Source organism: Rana temporaria, chromosome 11, assembly GCF_905171775.1.
Source record: "Rana temporaria chromosome 11, aRanTem1.1, whole genome shotgun sequence".
NCBI lineage: Eukaryota > Metazoa > Chordata > Amphibia > Anura > Ranidae > Rana > Rana temporaria.
This window is the reverse complement of record NC_053499.1, coordinates 144,636,914-144,656,254: the sequence shown is the minus strand read 5'-3', so window position 1 is coordinate 144,656,254 and position 19,341 is coordinate 144,636,914. Positions and strand designations below refer to the sequence as shown.

At 48.4% G+C, this 19,341-nt stretch overlaps 1 protein-coding gene across 1 annotated transcript in view; it reads right to left on the bottom strand.

Moving 5' to 3' along the window:
- Positions 1 to 18,095: 18,095 nt before the first annotated feature.
- The window catches only part of CDH16 (cadherin 16), a 90,228-nt gene continuing 88,982 nt past the window's right edge, over positions 18,096 to 19,341 (bottom strand). Inside the window, 1 exon segment of the mRNA XM_040327783.1 lies at positions 18,096 to 18,567. Coding sequence (XP_040183717.1) covers positions 18,470 to 18,567 — 98 coding nt within the window. The 3' untranslated portion in view covers positions 18,096 to 18,469.

Below are 19,341 nucleotides of genomic sequence, written 5' to 3'. Positions count from 1 at the left end.
TTTGCGTAAGTGAATCGTGAATGGCGCTGGACGCCATTCACGTTCACTTTGAAGCAAATGACGTCCTTGCGACGTCATTTACCGCAATGCACGTCGGGAAAGTTTCCCGACGGAGCATGCGCTCTACGCTCGGCGCGGGAACGCGCCTAATTTAAATGATTCCCGCCCCCTACGGGATCATTTAAATTGCGAGCGCTTACGCCGGGCATTTTGCCGGAGTGCCCACGCAATTTACGGAATCGCGGGTAGCACAGAAAATTTGCGGGGGCGCAGGGCAAAAACGGTGCCCTGCGCCTACGTGAAAAAAAAGCGCAGTTGTTACTGAATCTACCCCAATAATAATAATTCTAGCGGAGGAGCTGCGCCAGGTGTCCGGGAATGCCAGCGATAAGGCGATCGGGCGCGGGGTGGGAATCGGGCGTGTGGCACAAGACGCAAGCCAAAATAGAAAGACCTTCTAAGTTTACTCCAGATAGCTGAAAACAGACGGCCTCTCGCCTGCTATAATTAGGGGCCCCGCACCCGCTGCTCTTGTTAGGATACGAGGATGGCGAGCTATATTTGGCTTGCCCCCGGGGTCACCGCGATATGCCCGGCGGTTCCCTGGTTACACAAACAAACATAGGGAGATCGGGAGGCTGGGAAGGTGTGAGGAGACAAAGGGGACGCGGTGTGCCTGTCATGTGCACGCCGTCACGTGGTACGGCCCGATAAACAGAAAAGGGCCAAACATGGCAACTTCACCCGTGACCTCTGGGACAGGTGGTGAGGATGGTCCATGGGGGCCCAACGCCAATATGGGGTACCAGGCGGGCGCCTCTTCCAGTGACTGGTGGCACCTTTACCAGCAAACCAATGAGAGATGTTGGTGCCAGAAATTTTTGCTTATGTTTTGTCCTCCCTGGCCCTCCCCCCCCCGTCCATTGTGGGAGGGGCAGAGACACAACTACTTGGGGGAAATCTCACCATTGTGGGAGGGGCAGAGACACAAACTACTGCAGAAAAATCTCACCATTGTGGGAGGGGCAGAGACGCAAACTACTGCAGGAAATCTCACCATTGTGGGAGGGGCAGAGACACAAACTACTGCAGGAAATCTCACCATTGTGGGAGGGGCAGAGACACAAACTACTGCAGGGGAATCTCACCATTGTGGGAGGGGCAGAGACACAAACTACTGCAGGGAAATCTCACCATTGTGGGAGGGGCAGAGACACAAACTACTGCAGGGGAATCTCACCATTGTGGGAGGGGCAGAGACGCAAACTACTGCAGGAAATCTCACCATTGTGGGAGGGGCAGAGACACAAACTACTGCAGAAAAATCTCACCATTGTGGGAGGGGCAGAGACGCAAACTACTGCAGGAAATCTCACCATTGTGGGAGGGGCAGAGACACAAACTACTGCAGGAAATCTCACCATTGTGGGAGGGGCAGAGACACAAACTACTGCAGGGGAATCTCACCATTGTGGGAGGGGCAGAGACACAAACTACTGCAGGGAAATCTCACCATTGTGGGAGGGGCAGAGACACAAACTACTGCAGGGGAATCTCACCATTGTGGGAGGGGCAGAGACGCAAACTACTGCAGGAAATCTCACCATTGTGGGAGGGGCAGAGACACAAACTACTGCAGGGAAATCTCACCATTGTGGGAGGGGCAAAGACACAAACTACACAGGGAAATCTCACCATTGTGGGAGGGGCAGAGACACAAACTACACAGGGAAATCTCACCATTGTGGGAGGGGCAAAGACACAAACTACTATGGGGAAATCTCACCATTGTGGGAGGGGCAGAGACACAAATTACTGCAGGAAATCTCACCAGTGTGGGAGGGGCAGAAACACAAACTAATGCAGGAAATCTCACCATTGTGGGAGGGGCAGAAACACAAACTACTGCAGGGAAATCTCACCATTGTGGGAGGGGCAAAGACACAAACTACACAGGGAAATCTCACCATTGTGGGAGGGGCAGAGACACAAACTACTGGAGGGAAATCTCACCATTGTGGGAGGGGCAAAGACACAAACTACACAGGGAAATCTCACCATTGTGGGAGGGGCAGAGACACAAACTACACAGGGAAATCTCACCATTGTGGGAGGGGCAGAGACACAAACTACTGCAGAAAAATCTCACCATTGTGGGAGGGGCAGAGACGCAAACTACTGCAGAAAAATCTCACCATTGTGGGAGGGGCAGAGACGCAAACTACTGCAGGAAATCTCACCATTGTGGGAGGGGCAGAGACGCAAACTACTGCAGGAAATCTCACCATTGTGGGAGGGGCAGAGACACAAACTACTGCAGGGAAATCTCACCGTTGTGGGAGGGGCAGAGACACAAATTACTGCAGGAAATCTCACCATTGTGGGAGGGGCAGAGACACAAACTACTGCAGGGAAATCTCACCATTGTGGGAGGGGCAGAGACACAAACTACACAGGGAAATCTCACCATTGTGGGAGGGGCAAAGACACAAACTACTATGGGGGAATCTCACCATTGTGGGAGGGGCAGAGACACAAACTAATGCAGGAAATCTCACCATTGTGGGAGGGGCAGAAACACAAACTACTGCAGGGAAATCTCACCATTGTGGGAGGGGCAGAGACACAAACTACTGGAGGGAAATCTCACCATTGTGGGAGGGGCAAAGACACAAACTACACAGGGAAATCTCACCATTGTGGGAGGGGCAGAGACACAAACTACACAGGGAAATCTCACCATTGTGGGAGGGGCAAAGACACAAACTACTATGGGGAAATCTCACCATTGTGGGAGGGGCAGAGACACAAACTACACAGGGAAATCTCACCATTGTGGGAGGGGCAGAGACACAAACTACACAGGGAAATCTCATCATTGTGGGAGGAGCAGAGACACAAACTACACAGGGAAATCTCACCATTGTGGGAGGGGCAGAGACACAAACTACACAGGGAAATCTCACCATTGTGGGAGGGGCAAAGACACAAACTACTATGGGGAAATCTCACCATTGTGGGAGGGGCAGAGACACAAACTACACAGGGAAATCTCATCATTGTGGGAGGGGCAGAGACACAAACTACACAGGGAAATCTCACCATTGTGGGAGGGGCAGAGACACAAACTACACAGGGAAATCTCACCATTGTGGGAGGGGCAAAGACACAAACTACTATGGGGAAATCTCACCATTGTGGGAGGGGCAGAGACACAAACTACACAGGGAATTCTCATCATTGTGTGAGGGGCAGAGACACAAACTACACAGGGAAATCTCACCATTGTGGGAGGGGCAGAGACACAAACTACTGCAGGAAATCTCACCATTGTGGGAGGGGCAGAGACACAAATTACTGCAGGAAATCTCATCATTGTGGGAGGGGCAGAGACACAAACTACACAGGGAAATCTCATCATTGTGGGAGGGGCAGAGACACAAACTACACAGGGAAATCTCACCATTGTGGGAGGGGCAGAGACACAAACTACACAGGGAAATCTCACCATTGTGGGAGGGGCAAAGACACAAACTACTATGGGGAAATCTCACCATTGTGGGAGGGGCAGAGACACAAACTACACAGGGAAATCTCATCATTGTGGGAGGGGCAGAGACACAAACTACACAGGGAAATCTCATCATTGTGGGAGGGGCAGAGACACAAACTACACAGGGAAATCTCACCATTGTGGGAGGGGCAGAGACACAAACTACACAGGGAAATCTCACCATTGTGGGAGGGGCAAAGACACAAACTACTATGGGGAAATCTCACCATTGTGGGAGGGGCAGAGACACAAACTACACAGGGAATTCTCATCATTGTGGGAGGGGCAGAGACACAAACTACACAGGGAAATCTCACCATTGTGGGAGGGGCAGAGACACAAACTACTATGGGGAAATCTCACCATTGTGGGAGGGGCAGAGACACAAACTACTGCAGGGAAATCTCACCATTGTGGGAGGGGCAGAGACACAAATTACTGCAGGAAATCTCACCATTGTGGGAGGGGCAGAGACACAAACTACTGGGGGAAATGTCACCATTGTGGGAGGGGCAGAGACACAAACTAAGCAGGGAAATCTCACCATTGTGGGAGGGGCAAAGGCACAAACTAAGCAGGAAAATCTCACTATTGTGGGAGGGGCAGAGACACAAACTAATGCAGGAAATCTCACCTTTGTGGGAGGGGCAGAGACACAACCTTTTGCAGGAAATCTCACCATTGTGGGAGGGGCAGAGACACAACCTTTTGCAGGAAATCTCACCATTGTGGGAGGGGCAGAGACGCAAACTACTGCAGGAAATCTCCTGATTGTGGATTATCTCATGCCATGCTCTTGCAGATCGCTATGTAGACACACCTAGAGAGCGGCGTGATGTTGCGTGCTCCATCCACGATCTCGGAGTGTATACACTGTGGATTGTATATACACCATAATCCTGATCCCAGGGAAGGAATTCCTTTATTTTATTGCCCTCTTGGGCTCTGGCTGATTAATGGGCGGCTTCAGGGGAGGGGAAGGAATGAGATTTTATTTGGATCCACAGAAAGGCATTTTCCATTGCCATTGATTGAGCTGCAGTTTATTATAAATACATTTATTGCTGAGTGGTGATTGGAGGATGGGGGGATGGGGGAAGGTAGGTACTCCACTGCATTGCCAAAATAAAGGGTTTAGTTAAACACAATGCAATTTTAATATTTTGTACTGCAAACCTCTCCACCGCCGATCCTCTACAACTCGCTCAGCCGCGTGCAATAGAGTAATAAAGTGTTCTACAGCTAGTTTGCGTCCAGTTTCCACTGCTGATTACTCGGCGATGGAGGTACAAGGACTAGAATCGATTTCTACATTGTGTCACATGTTTGCTGACCTGTGATTTCGGTCAGAGCCCTAATTATTGGACACAATCTGATCGGTGTCACTCATCGATGGACACTCTGTGGGGGAGGGGGGGTACAGGCACGTGCCATTCCTGACCCAAATCCCACCAGGATCGATGGCGGAACGTGCGGCAGATGTTGTGTTTAATTATCTCTGCCGTGTGCGGCGTTGCCTGTGCTGGAGGGGGCTTCCCCAAGTTTATACACTAATCTGCTTGATTCATAATCCATGAAAATCCACCGAACACGGAGCGACTGAAACCCCGCCCCCAGCGCTCTGCTCTCTATTCTTTTAGTTATATTAAAGTAGATACATCCTCATTTCAATGTGAGTGTGCAGACCTGGAACTCAGTACAGGAATGGTGGGAACCCCTCATAATGGGCACAGCAGGTGTACAGACCCGGGAACTCAGCACAGGGATGGTGGGAACCCCTCATAATGGGCACAGCAGGTGTACAGACCCGGGAACTCAGTACAGGGATGGTGGGAACCCCTCATAATGGGCACAGCAGGTGTAAAGACCTGGGAACTCAGTACAGGGATAGGGAGAGACCCTCATAATGGGCACAGCAGGTGTACAGACCTGGGAACTCAGTACAGGGATGGTGGGAACCCCTCATAATGGGCACAGCAGATGTACAGACCTGGGAACTCAGCACAGGGATGGTGGAAACCCCTCATAATGGGCACAGCAGGTGGACAGACCCAGGAACTCAGCACAGGGATGGTGGGAGCCCCTCATAATGGGCACAGCAGGTGTACAGACCCGGGAACTCAGCACAGGGATGGTGGGAACCCCTCATAATGGGCACAGCAGGTGGACAGACCCGGGAACTCAGCACAGGGATGGTGGGAACCCCTCATAATGGGCACAGCGGGTGTACAGACCAGGTAACTCAGCATAGGAATGGTGGGAACCCCTCATAATGGGCACAGCAGGTGTACAGACCCGGGAACTCAGCACAGGGATGGTGGGAACCCCTCATAATGGGCACAGCAGGTGGACAGACCCAGGAACTCAGCACAGGGATGGTGGGAACCCCTCATAATGGGCACAGCAGGTGTACAGACCCGGGAACTCAGCACAGGGATGGTGGGAACTCCTCTTTTGGATGGAGTGGCACTTTGAACACATATTCTACTTAGTCAATTATTATTGGAGGAGTTTATTATACAGTGATGATATCAGTGGGTGTCACAAAAATCCCCCTGAATAATATTAGTGGCAGCCCACAGAGCTGACACTCAGTCCTGGGACTCGGGGGGAGGGGGGGGGGGGTCGCGGCAGTCGGTGGGCGGGGCTCAGACAAGTAATTAATATTGGGTGGCTTTGTGAAGCCGTATTTAGTTGATTACAGAAGAGAGATCAGAGGAGAGACGATTTCCTGCGGTGATCCCGGAATTATCCGGAAATCCTCCACCGGGATCAACACAGAATATTTCCGGATGAAGAATTAGAGATCAGAAATCCGACTGAAGGAAACCTTCCCTGACAGCCACATGGAGGATGCCACTGCGGAGTTCCCATGAGGTCACAGATATATAATATAACGTATCTGGAGAGCGGTGATGTCACTCCTGTATAATATATCTTATATCTGGAGAGCGGTGATGTCACTCCTGTATAATATACCTTATATCTGGAGAGTGGTGATGTCACTCCTGTATAATATATCTTATATCTGGAGAGAGGTGATGTCACTCCTGTATAATATATCTTATATCTGGAGAGCAGTGATGTCACTCCTGTATAATATATCTTATATCTGGAGAGCGGTGATGTCACTCTGTATAATATATCTTATATCTGGAGAGCGGTGATGTCACTCCTCTATAATATATCTTATATCTGGAGAGCGGTGATGTCACTCCTGTATAATATATCTTATATCTGGAGAGCGGTGATGTCACTCCTGTATAATATATCTTATATCTGGAGAGCAGTGATGTCACTCCTGTATAATATATATTATATCTGGAGAGCAGTGATGTCACTCCTGTATAATATATCTTATATCTGGAGAGCAGTGATGTCACTCCTGTATAATATATATTATATCTGGAGAGCGGTGATGTCACTCCTGTATAATATATCTTATATCTGGAGAGCAGTGATGTCACTCCTGTATAATATATATTATATCTGGAGAGCAGTGATGTCACTCCTGTATAATATATCTTATATCTGGAGAGCAGTGATGTCACTCCTGTATAATATATATTATATCTGGAGAGCGGTGATGTCACTCCTGTATAATATATCTTATATCTGGAGAGCGGTGATGTCACTCCTCTATAATATATCTTGTATCTGGAGAGCGGTGATGTCACTCCTGTATAATATATCTTATATCCGGAGAGCGGTGATGTCACTCCTCTATAATATATCTTATATCTGGAGAGTGGTGATGTCACTCCTGTATAATAGATCTTATATCTGGAGAGCGGTGATGTCACTCCTCTATAATATATCTTATATCTGGAGAGCAGTGATGTCACTCCTCTATAATATATCTTATATCTGGAGAGCGGTGATGTCACTCCTGTATAATATATCTTATATCTGGAGAGCGGTGATGTCACTCCTGTATAATATATCTTATATGTGGAGAGCGGTGATGTCACTCCTCTATAATATATCTTATATCTGGAGAGCGGTGATGTCACTCCTCTATAATATATCTTATATCTGGAGAGCGGTGATGTCACTCCTGTATAATATATCTTATATGTGGAGAGCGGTGATGTCACTCCTCTATAATATATCTTATATCTGGAGAGCGGTGATGTCACTCCTCTATAATATACCTTATATCTGGAGAGCGGTGATGTCACTCCTGTATAATATATCTTATATCTGGAGAGCGGTGATGTCACTCCTGTATAATATATCTTGTATCTGGAGAGCAGTGATGTCACTCCTGTATAATATATCTTATATCTGGAGAGCGGTGATGTCACTCCTGTATAATATATCTTATATCTGGAGAGCGGCACGTTGCGGGCGTTCTTAACCCTTTATTCGGCCGTTAGCACGGGATAAAAGTGCCCCGCTGGCGGGCAAATAGCGCCGCTAACACGACACCGCAGCGCTGCTAGCGTGAAAAGCTCTAATTCTGAGTGATTTATGAATTTGGCGGAGAGTTTATTCCGCTCAGACGCCATCTGCTCTAAATCAGCGCCTTTTATTACCGTCCGGGTGACTATAATGGATGCTTGTCATTTATTAGCGGGAGAAATCCAGTTTTCCACTCGGCGGGTCACATTCTTCCACTGCGCTCGCTAAATCCAATAATAAATCACCGAGCCGCGTAAGCGAGCGACAGACCGAGCGAGCGCAACAACACCAATGTACGAGGCCGGAGAATAATCGTCTGGTGTAATTATAGGGACGGGATGGCAGACAGAGGCGTCTGACGGACCCGGGAGGACAGAACCAGAACCTCCAGGGTCTGCACACAGATCTCCAGCTTCCCTTCAGTCTCGCACAGTTGTACTGACTCCTCTCCTGGACTGAAATGGTTTACTCTGATATCACCGCACACTGTGAGCTTCTCTCAATGTGCTTTAGAAGCTGCAGCAAGTCAGGTGGAGCCCGCCTCATTTCCTGGCTGGAGGACATCCAGCATCATCAAGCCCTTTCCTCCCCGGCCTGACTGTCCCTGGCCCCGCCCCTTTCATTCATTGGATTTCAGTTCTTTCAATCAATCATGAAGACTCAGCATCATGTTGGAAACTAGATCAGCAACCCTGATACTAGGCACACTAATCCATGTGGGCGTGGTTTAAGCTTTGTATCCAATCACTTTGACTCAGATGACATCTAGAATGGCTCCAACCAATCAGTATGAGGTAGGGGTGGTGGATATAACCGCAGCACCAATGCTGCAAGTCAGCCGAATTGATTGGTTGATGATGTTCCAGGGCCGATCCGCCCTATAGGCTCACTATGCAAGCTGCTTAGGGCCCCGCAAAGCTGCGGAGGGCCCTGCAAATTACTAGAGGCCCCGCCTGGTGAGAAGTCATTTTCAGCCCCTCACCCCGCTTCTCAACTCGCTGGCTGCATGGGAGAAGAGGTAAGAACTCACATTAATGTAAGATGTCAAGGTACGCGTTTCTCAACTTTAATCTTTATTGTGACATGTCACTGTCCGCAGTGCCCCCCCCCCCCCCCCCCCCCCGCTTCTCTTTTCGGCAGCAACCCCCCCACCCCCCCTCCGCTTCTCAACTTTAACCACTTGAGCCCCGGGCCATCGTCAAATGACGGCTTCACGGTGGCTCTGAATATCCAACAGGACGTCAATTGACGTCCTGGATTCCTCCGGCCACTGGGGGGCGCGCCCCCGAGATGCCGATGCGCGTTCCCCGCTGGTCGCGATGTCCGCCAGGCACTCGGGATCGGCGGCTACAGGGACAAGACGTGGAGCTCTGTGTGTAAACACAGAGCTCCACGTCCTGTCAGGGGAGAGAGGAGACCGATCTGTGTCCCTTGTACATAGGGACATAGATCGGTCACCTCCCCCAGTCACCCCCCCTCCACACACAGTGAGAACACAATACAGGCACACATTTAACCCCTTCCTCACCCCCTTGTGTTAACCCCTTGAATGCCAGTCACATTTATACAGTAATTAGTGCATATTTATCGCACTGATCGCTGTATAAATGTGAATGGCGCCAAAAATGTGTCAAAAGTGTCCGATGTGTCCGCCATAATGTCGCAGTCCCAATAAAAAAAATCGCAGATCGCCGCCATTACTAGTAAAAAAATAAATTAAAAAAAATAATAATAATAATAATTCTGTCCCATATTTTGTAAGCGCTTATTGCGTTTTTTTTTTTTTTACCAAAAATATGTAGAAGAATAAGTATCGGCCTAAACTGAGAAAAAAAAAATTTTGGAAAAAAAAATTGGGCTATTTATTATAGCAACAAGTAAAAAATATTGTTTTTTTTTTCAAAATTGTTGCTTTTTTTTGTTTATAGCGCAAAAAATAAAAACCGCAGAGGTGATCAAATACCACCAAAATAAAGCTCTATTTGTGGGGAAAAAAGGACGTCAATTTTGTTTGGGAGCCACGTCGCACGACCGCGCAATTGTCAGTTAAAGCGACGCAGTGCCGGAAGCTGAAATTTCACCTGGGCAGGAGGGGGGTATATGTGCCCGGTAAGCAAGTGGTTAATGTGACAGGTAATTTAGCTTAGGGCCCCAGGGAGGTCAGGATCGGCACTGATGATGTCATCTGTCGCTCTGCTCTGTGCGGTTCTCTGCCAATCAGAGAGGAACAGGGAGGGGAGACTAAGGAAATGCTTCCACCCTGCCTTCAGCAGACTGATCTCAGGGGGAAGGGAGACTGCGGAAATGCTTCCTCCTGCCTGCAGCACACTGATCTCAGGGGGAGGGGAGACTAAGGAAATGCTCACATCCTCCCTGCAGCAGACTAATCTCAGGGGGAGTGGAGACTGAGGAAATGCTTCCTCCTGCCTGCAGCACACTGATCTTAGGGGGAGTGGAGACTGAGGAAATGCTTCCTCCTGCCTGCAGCACACTGATCTTAGGGGGAGTGGAGACTGAGGAAATGCTTCCTCCTGCCTGCAGCACACTGATCTCAGGGGGAAGGGAGACTAAGGAAATGCTTCCTCCTGCCTGCAGCACACTGATCTCTGAGGGAGGGAAGACTGAGGAAATGCTTCCTCCTGCCTACAGCACACCGATCTCTGAGGGAGTGGAGACTGAGGAAATGCTTCCTCCTGCCTGCAGCACACTGATCTTAGGGGGAGTGGAGACTGAGGAAATGCTTCCTCCTGCCTGCAGCACACTGATCTCAGGGGGAAGGGAGACTAAGGAAATGCTTCCTCCTGCCTGCAGCACACTGATCTCTGAGGAAGGGGAGATTGAGGAAATGCTTCCTCCTGCCTGCAGCAGATTGATCTGTCCGGGTGGAGCGCCTCTTTAGCGGTACATCTACGATGAGAAATGTAAAGGATTTGGCGCCCTTATATAACGTCGGATGGGTTTCTATGCTCTCGGGGGAACCAGATGGCGGTTGTTATCGCTAATGGTTTCTCCCCTCGGTTATCCTCTTACCGAGGGGCTGTCTGGGTGGTAAGACATAAACAGCACTTTCTGCACAGACTTCGCCGCCGACAAATGTTATTATAATGCAGCGCTGTGTCCCCGCCGGAGCGCAGGGATGGAAACTTCCCTAAAAACAACATAAGTAGAAGGATGGGCAGCTCGCGGGTTATTGGAGGCGTGGCTAAACCCGGAGAAGACGTCTCTGTTTCAGGGGATGGAAAAAAACCAAAGAGATCTCTGGAAGGGGAGAATCGGATCCGAGGCGGAGATCTCTGGAAGGGGAGAATCGGATCCGAGGTGGAGATCTCTGGAAGGGGAGAATCGGATCCGAGGCGGAGATCTCTGGAAGGGGAGAATCGGATCCGAGGCGGAGATCTCTGGAAGGGGAGAATCGGATCCGAGGCGGAGATCTCTGGAAGGGGAGAATCGGATCCGAGGCGGAGATCTGTGATCGGAAGGGAAATGTCCGATTATTCCACAACCCAGTAAAAGGATCGTGTTCTTGTGAGAGTTCGATCTTTTCCACCAATATACGGATCTTTGGGGTCTCGAGGTGTTGGGATTCTCTCCTTAGAGTTCATAGACATCATCCTGGTCCAGGGAGGACTCGGCCTTTGATGGAGGCTGATGGAGGAGGCCATCAAAGAATCTGTCCTGGATTATGGAATGGGACATATTGATGGAGCATTTCATGAGCAATGTACAAATGAAGTGCACTAAGCTCTTTGACAGGGCTCTCCAAACTGCGGCCCGGGGGCCAGATGTGGTCCTTTTGTCTGGCCCTTGGGACACTGTTTCATTCACTGACACTAACAAAGTGGCACAATTCCCACCAATGACACCAACAATGGTGCACAATTCCCACCAATGACACCAACGATGGGGCACAATTCCTACCAATGACACCAACGATAGGGCACAGTCCCTCCCAATGACAACAACAATGAGCCCCAATGACACCAACGATGGGGCACAATTCCCACCAATGACACCAAAGATAGGGCACAGTCCCTCCCAATGACAACAACAATGAGCCCCAATGATGGGGCACAATTCCTCCCATTGACACCAACATTTGGGTACAATTCCTCCCAATGGCACAAAGAATAGGGCACAATTCCTACCAATGACACAACAATGGGGCACAGCCCCTCCCAATGACACCAACAATGTGGCGCAAAGACACCACTGATGGGACACAATGCCTCGAAATGACACCACTGATGGGACACAATGCCTCCCAATGACACCACTGATAGGGCACAATGCCTCCCAATGACACCACTGATAGGGCACAATGCCTCCCAATGACACCACTGATGGGACACAATGCCTCCCAATGACACCACTGATGGGGCACAATGCCTCCCAATGACACCACTGATGGGACACAATGCCTCCCAATGACACCACTGATAGGGCACAATGATGCCTCCCAATGACACCACTGATGGGACACAATGCCTCCCAATGACACCACTGATGGGGCACAATGCCTCCCAATGACACCACTGATGGGACACAATGCCTCCCAATGACACCACTGATGGGACACAATGCCTCCCAATGACACCACTGATAGGGCACAATGCCTCCCAATGACACCACTGATAGGGCACAATGATGCCTCCCAATGACACCACTGATGGGACACAATGCCTCCCAATGACACCACTGATGCGACACAATGCCTCCCAATGACACCACTGATGGGACACAATGCCTCCCAATGACACCACTGATGGGACACAATGCCTCCCAATGACACCACTGATGGGGCACAATGCCTCCCAATGACACCAACAATGGTGCGCAATTCCTCCCAATGGCACAAACAATGAGGCACAGTCCCTCCCAATGACACCAACAATGGGGCCCAATGACACCAATTATAGGGCACAGTTCCCCCCAATGACCCCAGCAATGGTGCACAATTCCTCTCAATGGCACAAATGATGGGCCACAATTGCTACCAATGAGGCCCAATGACACCAACGATAGGGCACAATTCCTCTCACTCACACCAAAGATGGAGCATTGGTTACTCCAACTGATGCTGGGACATTTTCTACTCCCAAAAGGCTAAAGGACAGTAAACTGGCCCTTTGGTTAGAAGGTTTGGAGATCCCTGCACTATGAGGAAAGACTGAAATGCGTCAGTGCCATGACTAAGCACTGACGCCAGTGCGAAACGTTGGCCATACTGATTTTTGTGGGCTTGCAGTGACTGTATGCACAGTTGAAAATAAAGACATCTCTTTTAAAGAAAATTTTGGAGTGCGGCTGTCCAGCTTTTGTTCTTTTGTTTTTTTGAAATGCGTCAGTGGAGTCATGTCTGGAGGAGGGAAAGATGAAAAATATAATGTAATGCCGCATACACATGGGCGAAATTTCCGCCAACAAATGTTCGATGTGAGCTTTTGTTCAGATATTCTGACCGTGTGTAGGCTCCATCGGACATTTGCTGTCGGAATTTCCGACAACAAATGTTTAAGAGCTGGTTCTCAATTTTTCGGACAACAAAAGTTCTTGTCGGAAATACGATCGTCTGTAGCCAATTTCCGACGCACAAAAATCCTACGCATACTGGCCCAGATTCAGGTAAAACCGCGCAATATTTGCGTGGGCAAAGGGCAACGATTTTTGCTCTGCGCCCACGCAAATATTTCGATTTGCCCGCGATTCACGGAGCAGTAGCTCTGTAAATTGCGCGGGCGCTATGCTAATTTGCCCTGCGTAAGGGCGCCTAATGTAAATGATCCCGCGGGAATCATTTAAATTAGGCGCGCTCCCGCGCCGAGCGAACAGCGCATGCTCCGTCGGGAAACTTTCCCGACGTGCATTGCGGCAAATGACGTCGCAAGGACGTCATTTGCTTCTAAGTGAACGTGAATGGCGTCCAGCGCCATTCACGAATCACTTACGTAAACAATGTGAAATTTAAATTTCACGAGCGGGAAGGGCGGCTATACTTTAGCATTGGCTGCGCCTACTATGAGTAGGAGCAGCCTTACGCTAAAGTCGCTGTACGGAAACTCCGTACCTTGCGTGCGCAGGGCCCGCCCAACTTTTGTGAATCGGTGGTAGTATGCAATTTGCATACTATACGCCGATCACAATGGCCGCGCCCCCTAGCGGCCAACGCAAGAATGCAGCCTGAGATATGAAGGCATAAGGAGGCTTATGTCTGTCATATCCTAGGCTGCAGTCCGCGTAGCGATGTTCCTGAATCAGGGGCATTCGCTACGCGGGAGCAAAACAGCTATTGCGCCGCGCAACCTATGGTTGCGCGGGCGCAATAGCTTCTTGAATCTGGGCCACTGTACCTATACTGCATGCAGGTCAACTGGAAGCCTTCAAAGGTGCTCTTAAAGGGCCCCAACAATAGCCGGCAGAATAATATCTCAAAAGGACTGCCCCTCCCATAACAATTATTCTGCAAGCCCCCTTTGTTCCCCTACCATCCTCCTTTTTCTTTTGGACAGTGAATACCCAGTCGTCTAAGACTAGTATCTCCGCCAAGAATGCCCTCTAGCAGAATAGTTCCAGCACTCGGTAGATTAAACGTTATTACTGCTCACTGCTGCACTTGAGGTGGTCTTGCTACTCTTTATGCTGATCAAATGTCATCTTATGCCCAGTCCTAACTGTTTATCACTTTGTATGCTAAATTGTGTTATTACCATTGTTAACCCATTTTATGCTTGTCTAGTTCTTGAGCAGGTCTAGGGAAAGAACAGAGGGCCCATCCTATACTGCGGCTCTTACGGGGGTAGCACTACACATTGTAACACAATCATGGGGTATAGAGTCTATGGAGTGGAGGGAATCGCATATCAGTCATATCTAATAAATCACATTACATGAAATCTTTTCAGTGTCATTTTATTGCTCTTTATGTTCACGTCAGGAAAACATTTCACATACGAGGAGAAAACAGATAAAAATGATTAGCCGGATTCAGAAAGACTTACGACGGCGCATCAGTAGATACGACGTCGTACGTTCGAATGCGCGCCGTCGTATATTTAAGCGTATTCTGGAAACCAGATACGCTTAAATTTGGCCAAGATACGACCGACGTAAGTCTCCTACGTCGTCGTATCTTATGTGCATATTTACACTGGTCGCTAGGGGCGTGTACGTGGATTTACACGTCGAATATGTAAATGAGCAAGATACGTTGATTCACGAACGTACGTACGCCCGACGCCGTTTACATAAGACATACGCCGGCGTAAAGATAAACCACCAAAAAGATGGCGCAGCCCATGCAAGGTATGGACGACGGAACAGCCGTCGTATTTTACGCTGTTTGCGTGAGCGTACGTGAATGGGGCTGGGCGTAGGTTACGTTCACGACGAAAGCATTGACTCGACGTCGTTACGTAGGGAGTATTTGCGATGTGATTCTGAGCATGCGCGCACATGCGCAGTACGAACACCCCTCATTTACATGGGGTCACGGTTAATTTAAATGTAGCCCGCCCACTACATGCCTACATTGCATTAGGCGGGGTTACGCCGGCCCATTTGCGCTACGCCGACGTAACTTACGGAGCAAGTGCTTTGTGAATACTGTACTTGCCTCACTATGTTACGTCGGCGTAGTGCAAATGGGATGCGTTACGCCGGCTTAAACATACGCCGCTCTACCTGAATCCGGCTACATATTTCTTTCAGATCTTCCTATTTAATTTTTCAGAAAACATCACAAATATAAAGGGATTTTCCCCCTAAACCAGCGTGCGGCCATGAGCACTTCAACAGAGACGACCTGTCGATATTGACTACACACGGAATACGGAGTGGGGACTTTTAGGGTGCCAGACAGATAATATACTACCGTATATACTCGAGTATAAGCCGACCCGAGGCACCTAATTTTACCACAAAAAAATGGGAAAACTTATTGACTCAAGTATAAGCCTAGGGTGTCCATCTGCATGCCTCACTTTGCCCATGCCTCACTGTGCCCATGCCTCACTGTGTCCGTGCCTCACTGTGCCCCTGCCTCACTGTGCCCATGCCTCACTGTGTCCATGCCTCACTGTGCCCATGCCTCACTGTGCCCATGCCTCACTGTGTCCATGCCTCACTGTGTCCATGCCTCACTGTGCCCATGCCTCACTGTGTCCATGCCTCACTGTGCCCATGCCTCACTGTGTCCATGCCTCACTGTGCCCATACCTCACTGTGCCCATGCCTCACTGTGCCCATGCCTCACTGTGCCCATGCCTCACTGTGTACATGACTAGACTTACGTTTAACATGGGAGTATATAGAAGGGGTGCCCGGCTTTAAAAAAATCGGTGCTCCCTGGCAAAAGTTCCCCCAGACAGCAAACTTTGCACACTAGAGGAGAACTAGGGCTATATGTGTGCCAAGTTCCGGGTCCAGAGGACCTACGACTGGCCGGTACCGGGTCCCCAAAGTTACCGAAGAAATGACTGTTTAACATGGGAGTCTATGGAAGGGGTGCCTGACTTTGAAAAATCAGTGCTCCCTGGCCGTAGGTCCCCCAGACAACAAACTTTGCACACTTGTAGAGGAAGAGTGGGGCTATATGTGTGCCAAGTTTGCCAGTACCGGGTCCCCAAATTCCGGGAAATCAGGCGCAAAAAGTTGACTCGAGTATAAGCCGAGGGGGGGGCATTTTCAGCACCAAAAAATTTGCTGAAAAACTCGGCTTATACTCGAGTATATACGGTACATCATATTTTAGAATCAATATCAAATTTTATTGAGTACATTAAAAGATACTTAAAAAAAAAAAAGATTTTGAATAAAGATCACGTGCGATCCAGGTATACAGTACAGCGATTATTGCTCAACATGTTTCACCAAAAGGTGGCTTCTTCAGGAGTTTTTTAATTTACTGTACTGGATGTTTACTGTAGACAAAAAGAATACACATTTAAAGACAATATCACATGGGGCCATGTAGCCCTATTATCCATATTTCATAGATAATTAATTCATATTACATATTCAGTTACAATGAATCATCTGAAGAACTTGCTCATGATGATTCATTGTAACTTTGTTGCAAAATGAATTAATTATCTATGAAATATGGATAACAGGGCTACATGGCCCCATGTGATATTGTCTTTAAATGTGTATTCTTTTTGTCTGCAGTGAACATCAAGTACAGTAAATTAAAAAACTCCTGAAGAAGCCACCTTTTGGCGAAACATTTTGAGCAATAATAGCTGTACTGTATACCTGGATCACATGTGATCTTTATTCAAACTTTTTCTTTTAAGTTTTGTAACGGAACGGCCCGTGACACCCAGAGACCTTTGAAGGATGTGGGGTACACCTGTGCCAGCGTCACTAATGACTCTTGGGTCTAGGGTCATCCTATGCCCCTTTTGGGCATAGGGTGACTGAGAAATGATAATTCATGTATTGCAGGAGATCTGGACATATTACAGGTGATTTCATGCTGACCCACAACAGGTCAATAAGAGACCTTCAATGCTTAACATAGACTGTTGAGATGCTAAGTAAGTCTGTAAAGGTCAGATGTCTAACTTTTAGGTGTTAATTGAGGCTGGCTCCGGAAAGACATTCCATTGTGTGATGCTAATGACGCTGTATGGTGTGAATAGCTTATTGTCGGAGACAGAACGTCTGACATAAGAATGTGTATTATGCAGGTGAATCGCTTATTGTCGGAGTCAGGACGTCTGGGGGATAATTAACTCATCTGAATGTCATTATCTAAAATAATGTGTATGAAGCCCCATTGTGTGATGTTTTGGGGGTGGAGAGTTTCATTGACCCTGTAACATGCTTTTTGGTTGTGAACTGTATAAAAACCTGAGTTTTACCATTAAAAGATTCATTCATACATTTTGAAACCAGAAAGAACAGAGCTTGTGTCTCGTCTTAATTCTGGGGGAATTGTTTGTGTCTGCTGGATGGTTGGAGTGTCGGATAAGCTGTCGTGATTGGTGGAATGTAAATCGTAAACGGTGGTGACCGTTACAAGTTTTTTTTAATGTACTGTATATATGATGTAGTACAGGGATATGCAATTAGCGGACCTCCAGATGTTGCAGAACTACAATTCCCATGAGGCATAGCAAGACTCTGACAGCCACAAGCATGAACCCAGAGGCAGAGGCATGATGGGACTTGTAGTTTTGCAACAGCTGGAGGTCCGCTAATTGCTTATCCCTGATGTAGTAGATTATCTCTGTCTGGCACCCTAAATGTCCCCACTCTGTATTCCATGTGTATTTTATAGTTTATGGGATGTGGTGACTTGACAAATCTTTTTCACATTCCTATGTATCAATATTTCCCCTGGGGGGGGGGGGGGGAGGGGCCGTATTCAATTAGCAGTGTTCAGCCATATTGAATCTGTGAAAAAGTTGGGCATTATCTTGGGGTTAATCAGAACCACAGGGAGCCCAACACAAACTATTTTGCCGCTGGAAGGAAACGGTACAAAACGCTCCGACTTATAACTATAGGTCTTCAAATTGCGCTCTTCAGCGGAACGTCGTCCATCGTTCCTGACTTCTGGCGTGGCGCTGAGAGTGCCAAGTGAGTGAAGATAATGATGAGGATGATCCCTGCAATGGGGACAATATCAGATATATTAGTACATAGCAGTGATAAGAACAGCTCTGCCCAAGTCCAATGAGAAAAGTACATGTGTTCCCTATTACCAGGTAGGGGCAGAGCTCCATTTATTTTAACACCAATGATCCCTGATGAGCAGGGGCGGGGCAGCGTCTTTTATCACCCAATGGTAAAAGGCCAAAGTGCACCTCCCCCTCCCATAAGCTGTGAGTGGTGTGGTTATGATTAAGTGCATTCTGCATGAAACGCGTTAACAGCAGCTGTGCCCTGTATTCTTATTACCTGGGACTATGATGTTTATGTGACATGGCGTATATGCAATAAAATTCGGATTTCCCTGGCCAGTCAACCTTTCTTTTCCTTACTTCTGTGAGAGATGTAGGTTGTAGGTCGTATCTTTTTTGCTCCCCCCCCCCCTTTATTTTCAAAAGGAGGGCTTGGGCACCTGCCGAGCAGGAGGACTGGCTGTACTGCCTTATTGCAGACACTGATCCTCTTGTTCCTCCAACTGCAGCACTGCCAGCTTCTCCTCATCTTCCTCTCTCCAGCTGTGCTGTAGGGGGGAATGGTTGAAGGGGTTGGTAAATATGTCATTTACTAGTCCCTTCCTTTTCTGAATGAACACAGTAAGCGGTCAGTACCAATTGCTCTTGTGTCCATTCGTCACGGAAGTATAGTAAACTGTGTTTACTATGCTTCAGTTTGTAAATTAATAGGAAGCCTGTAAGTTATTCCTATTCATTCATCTGTGCAGCTGAGGCTGA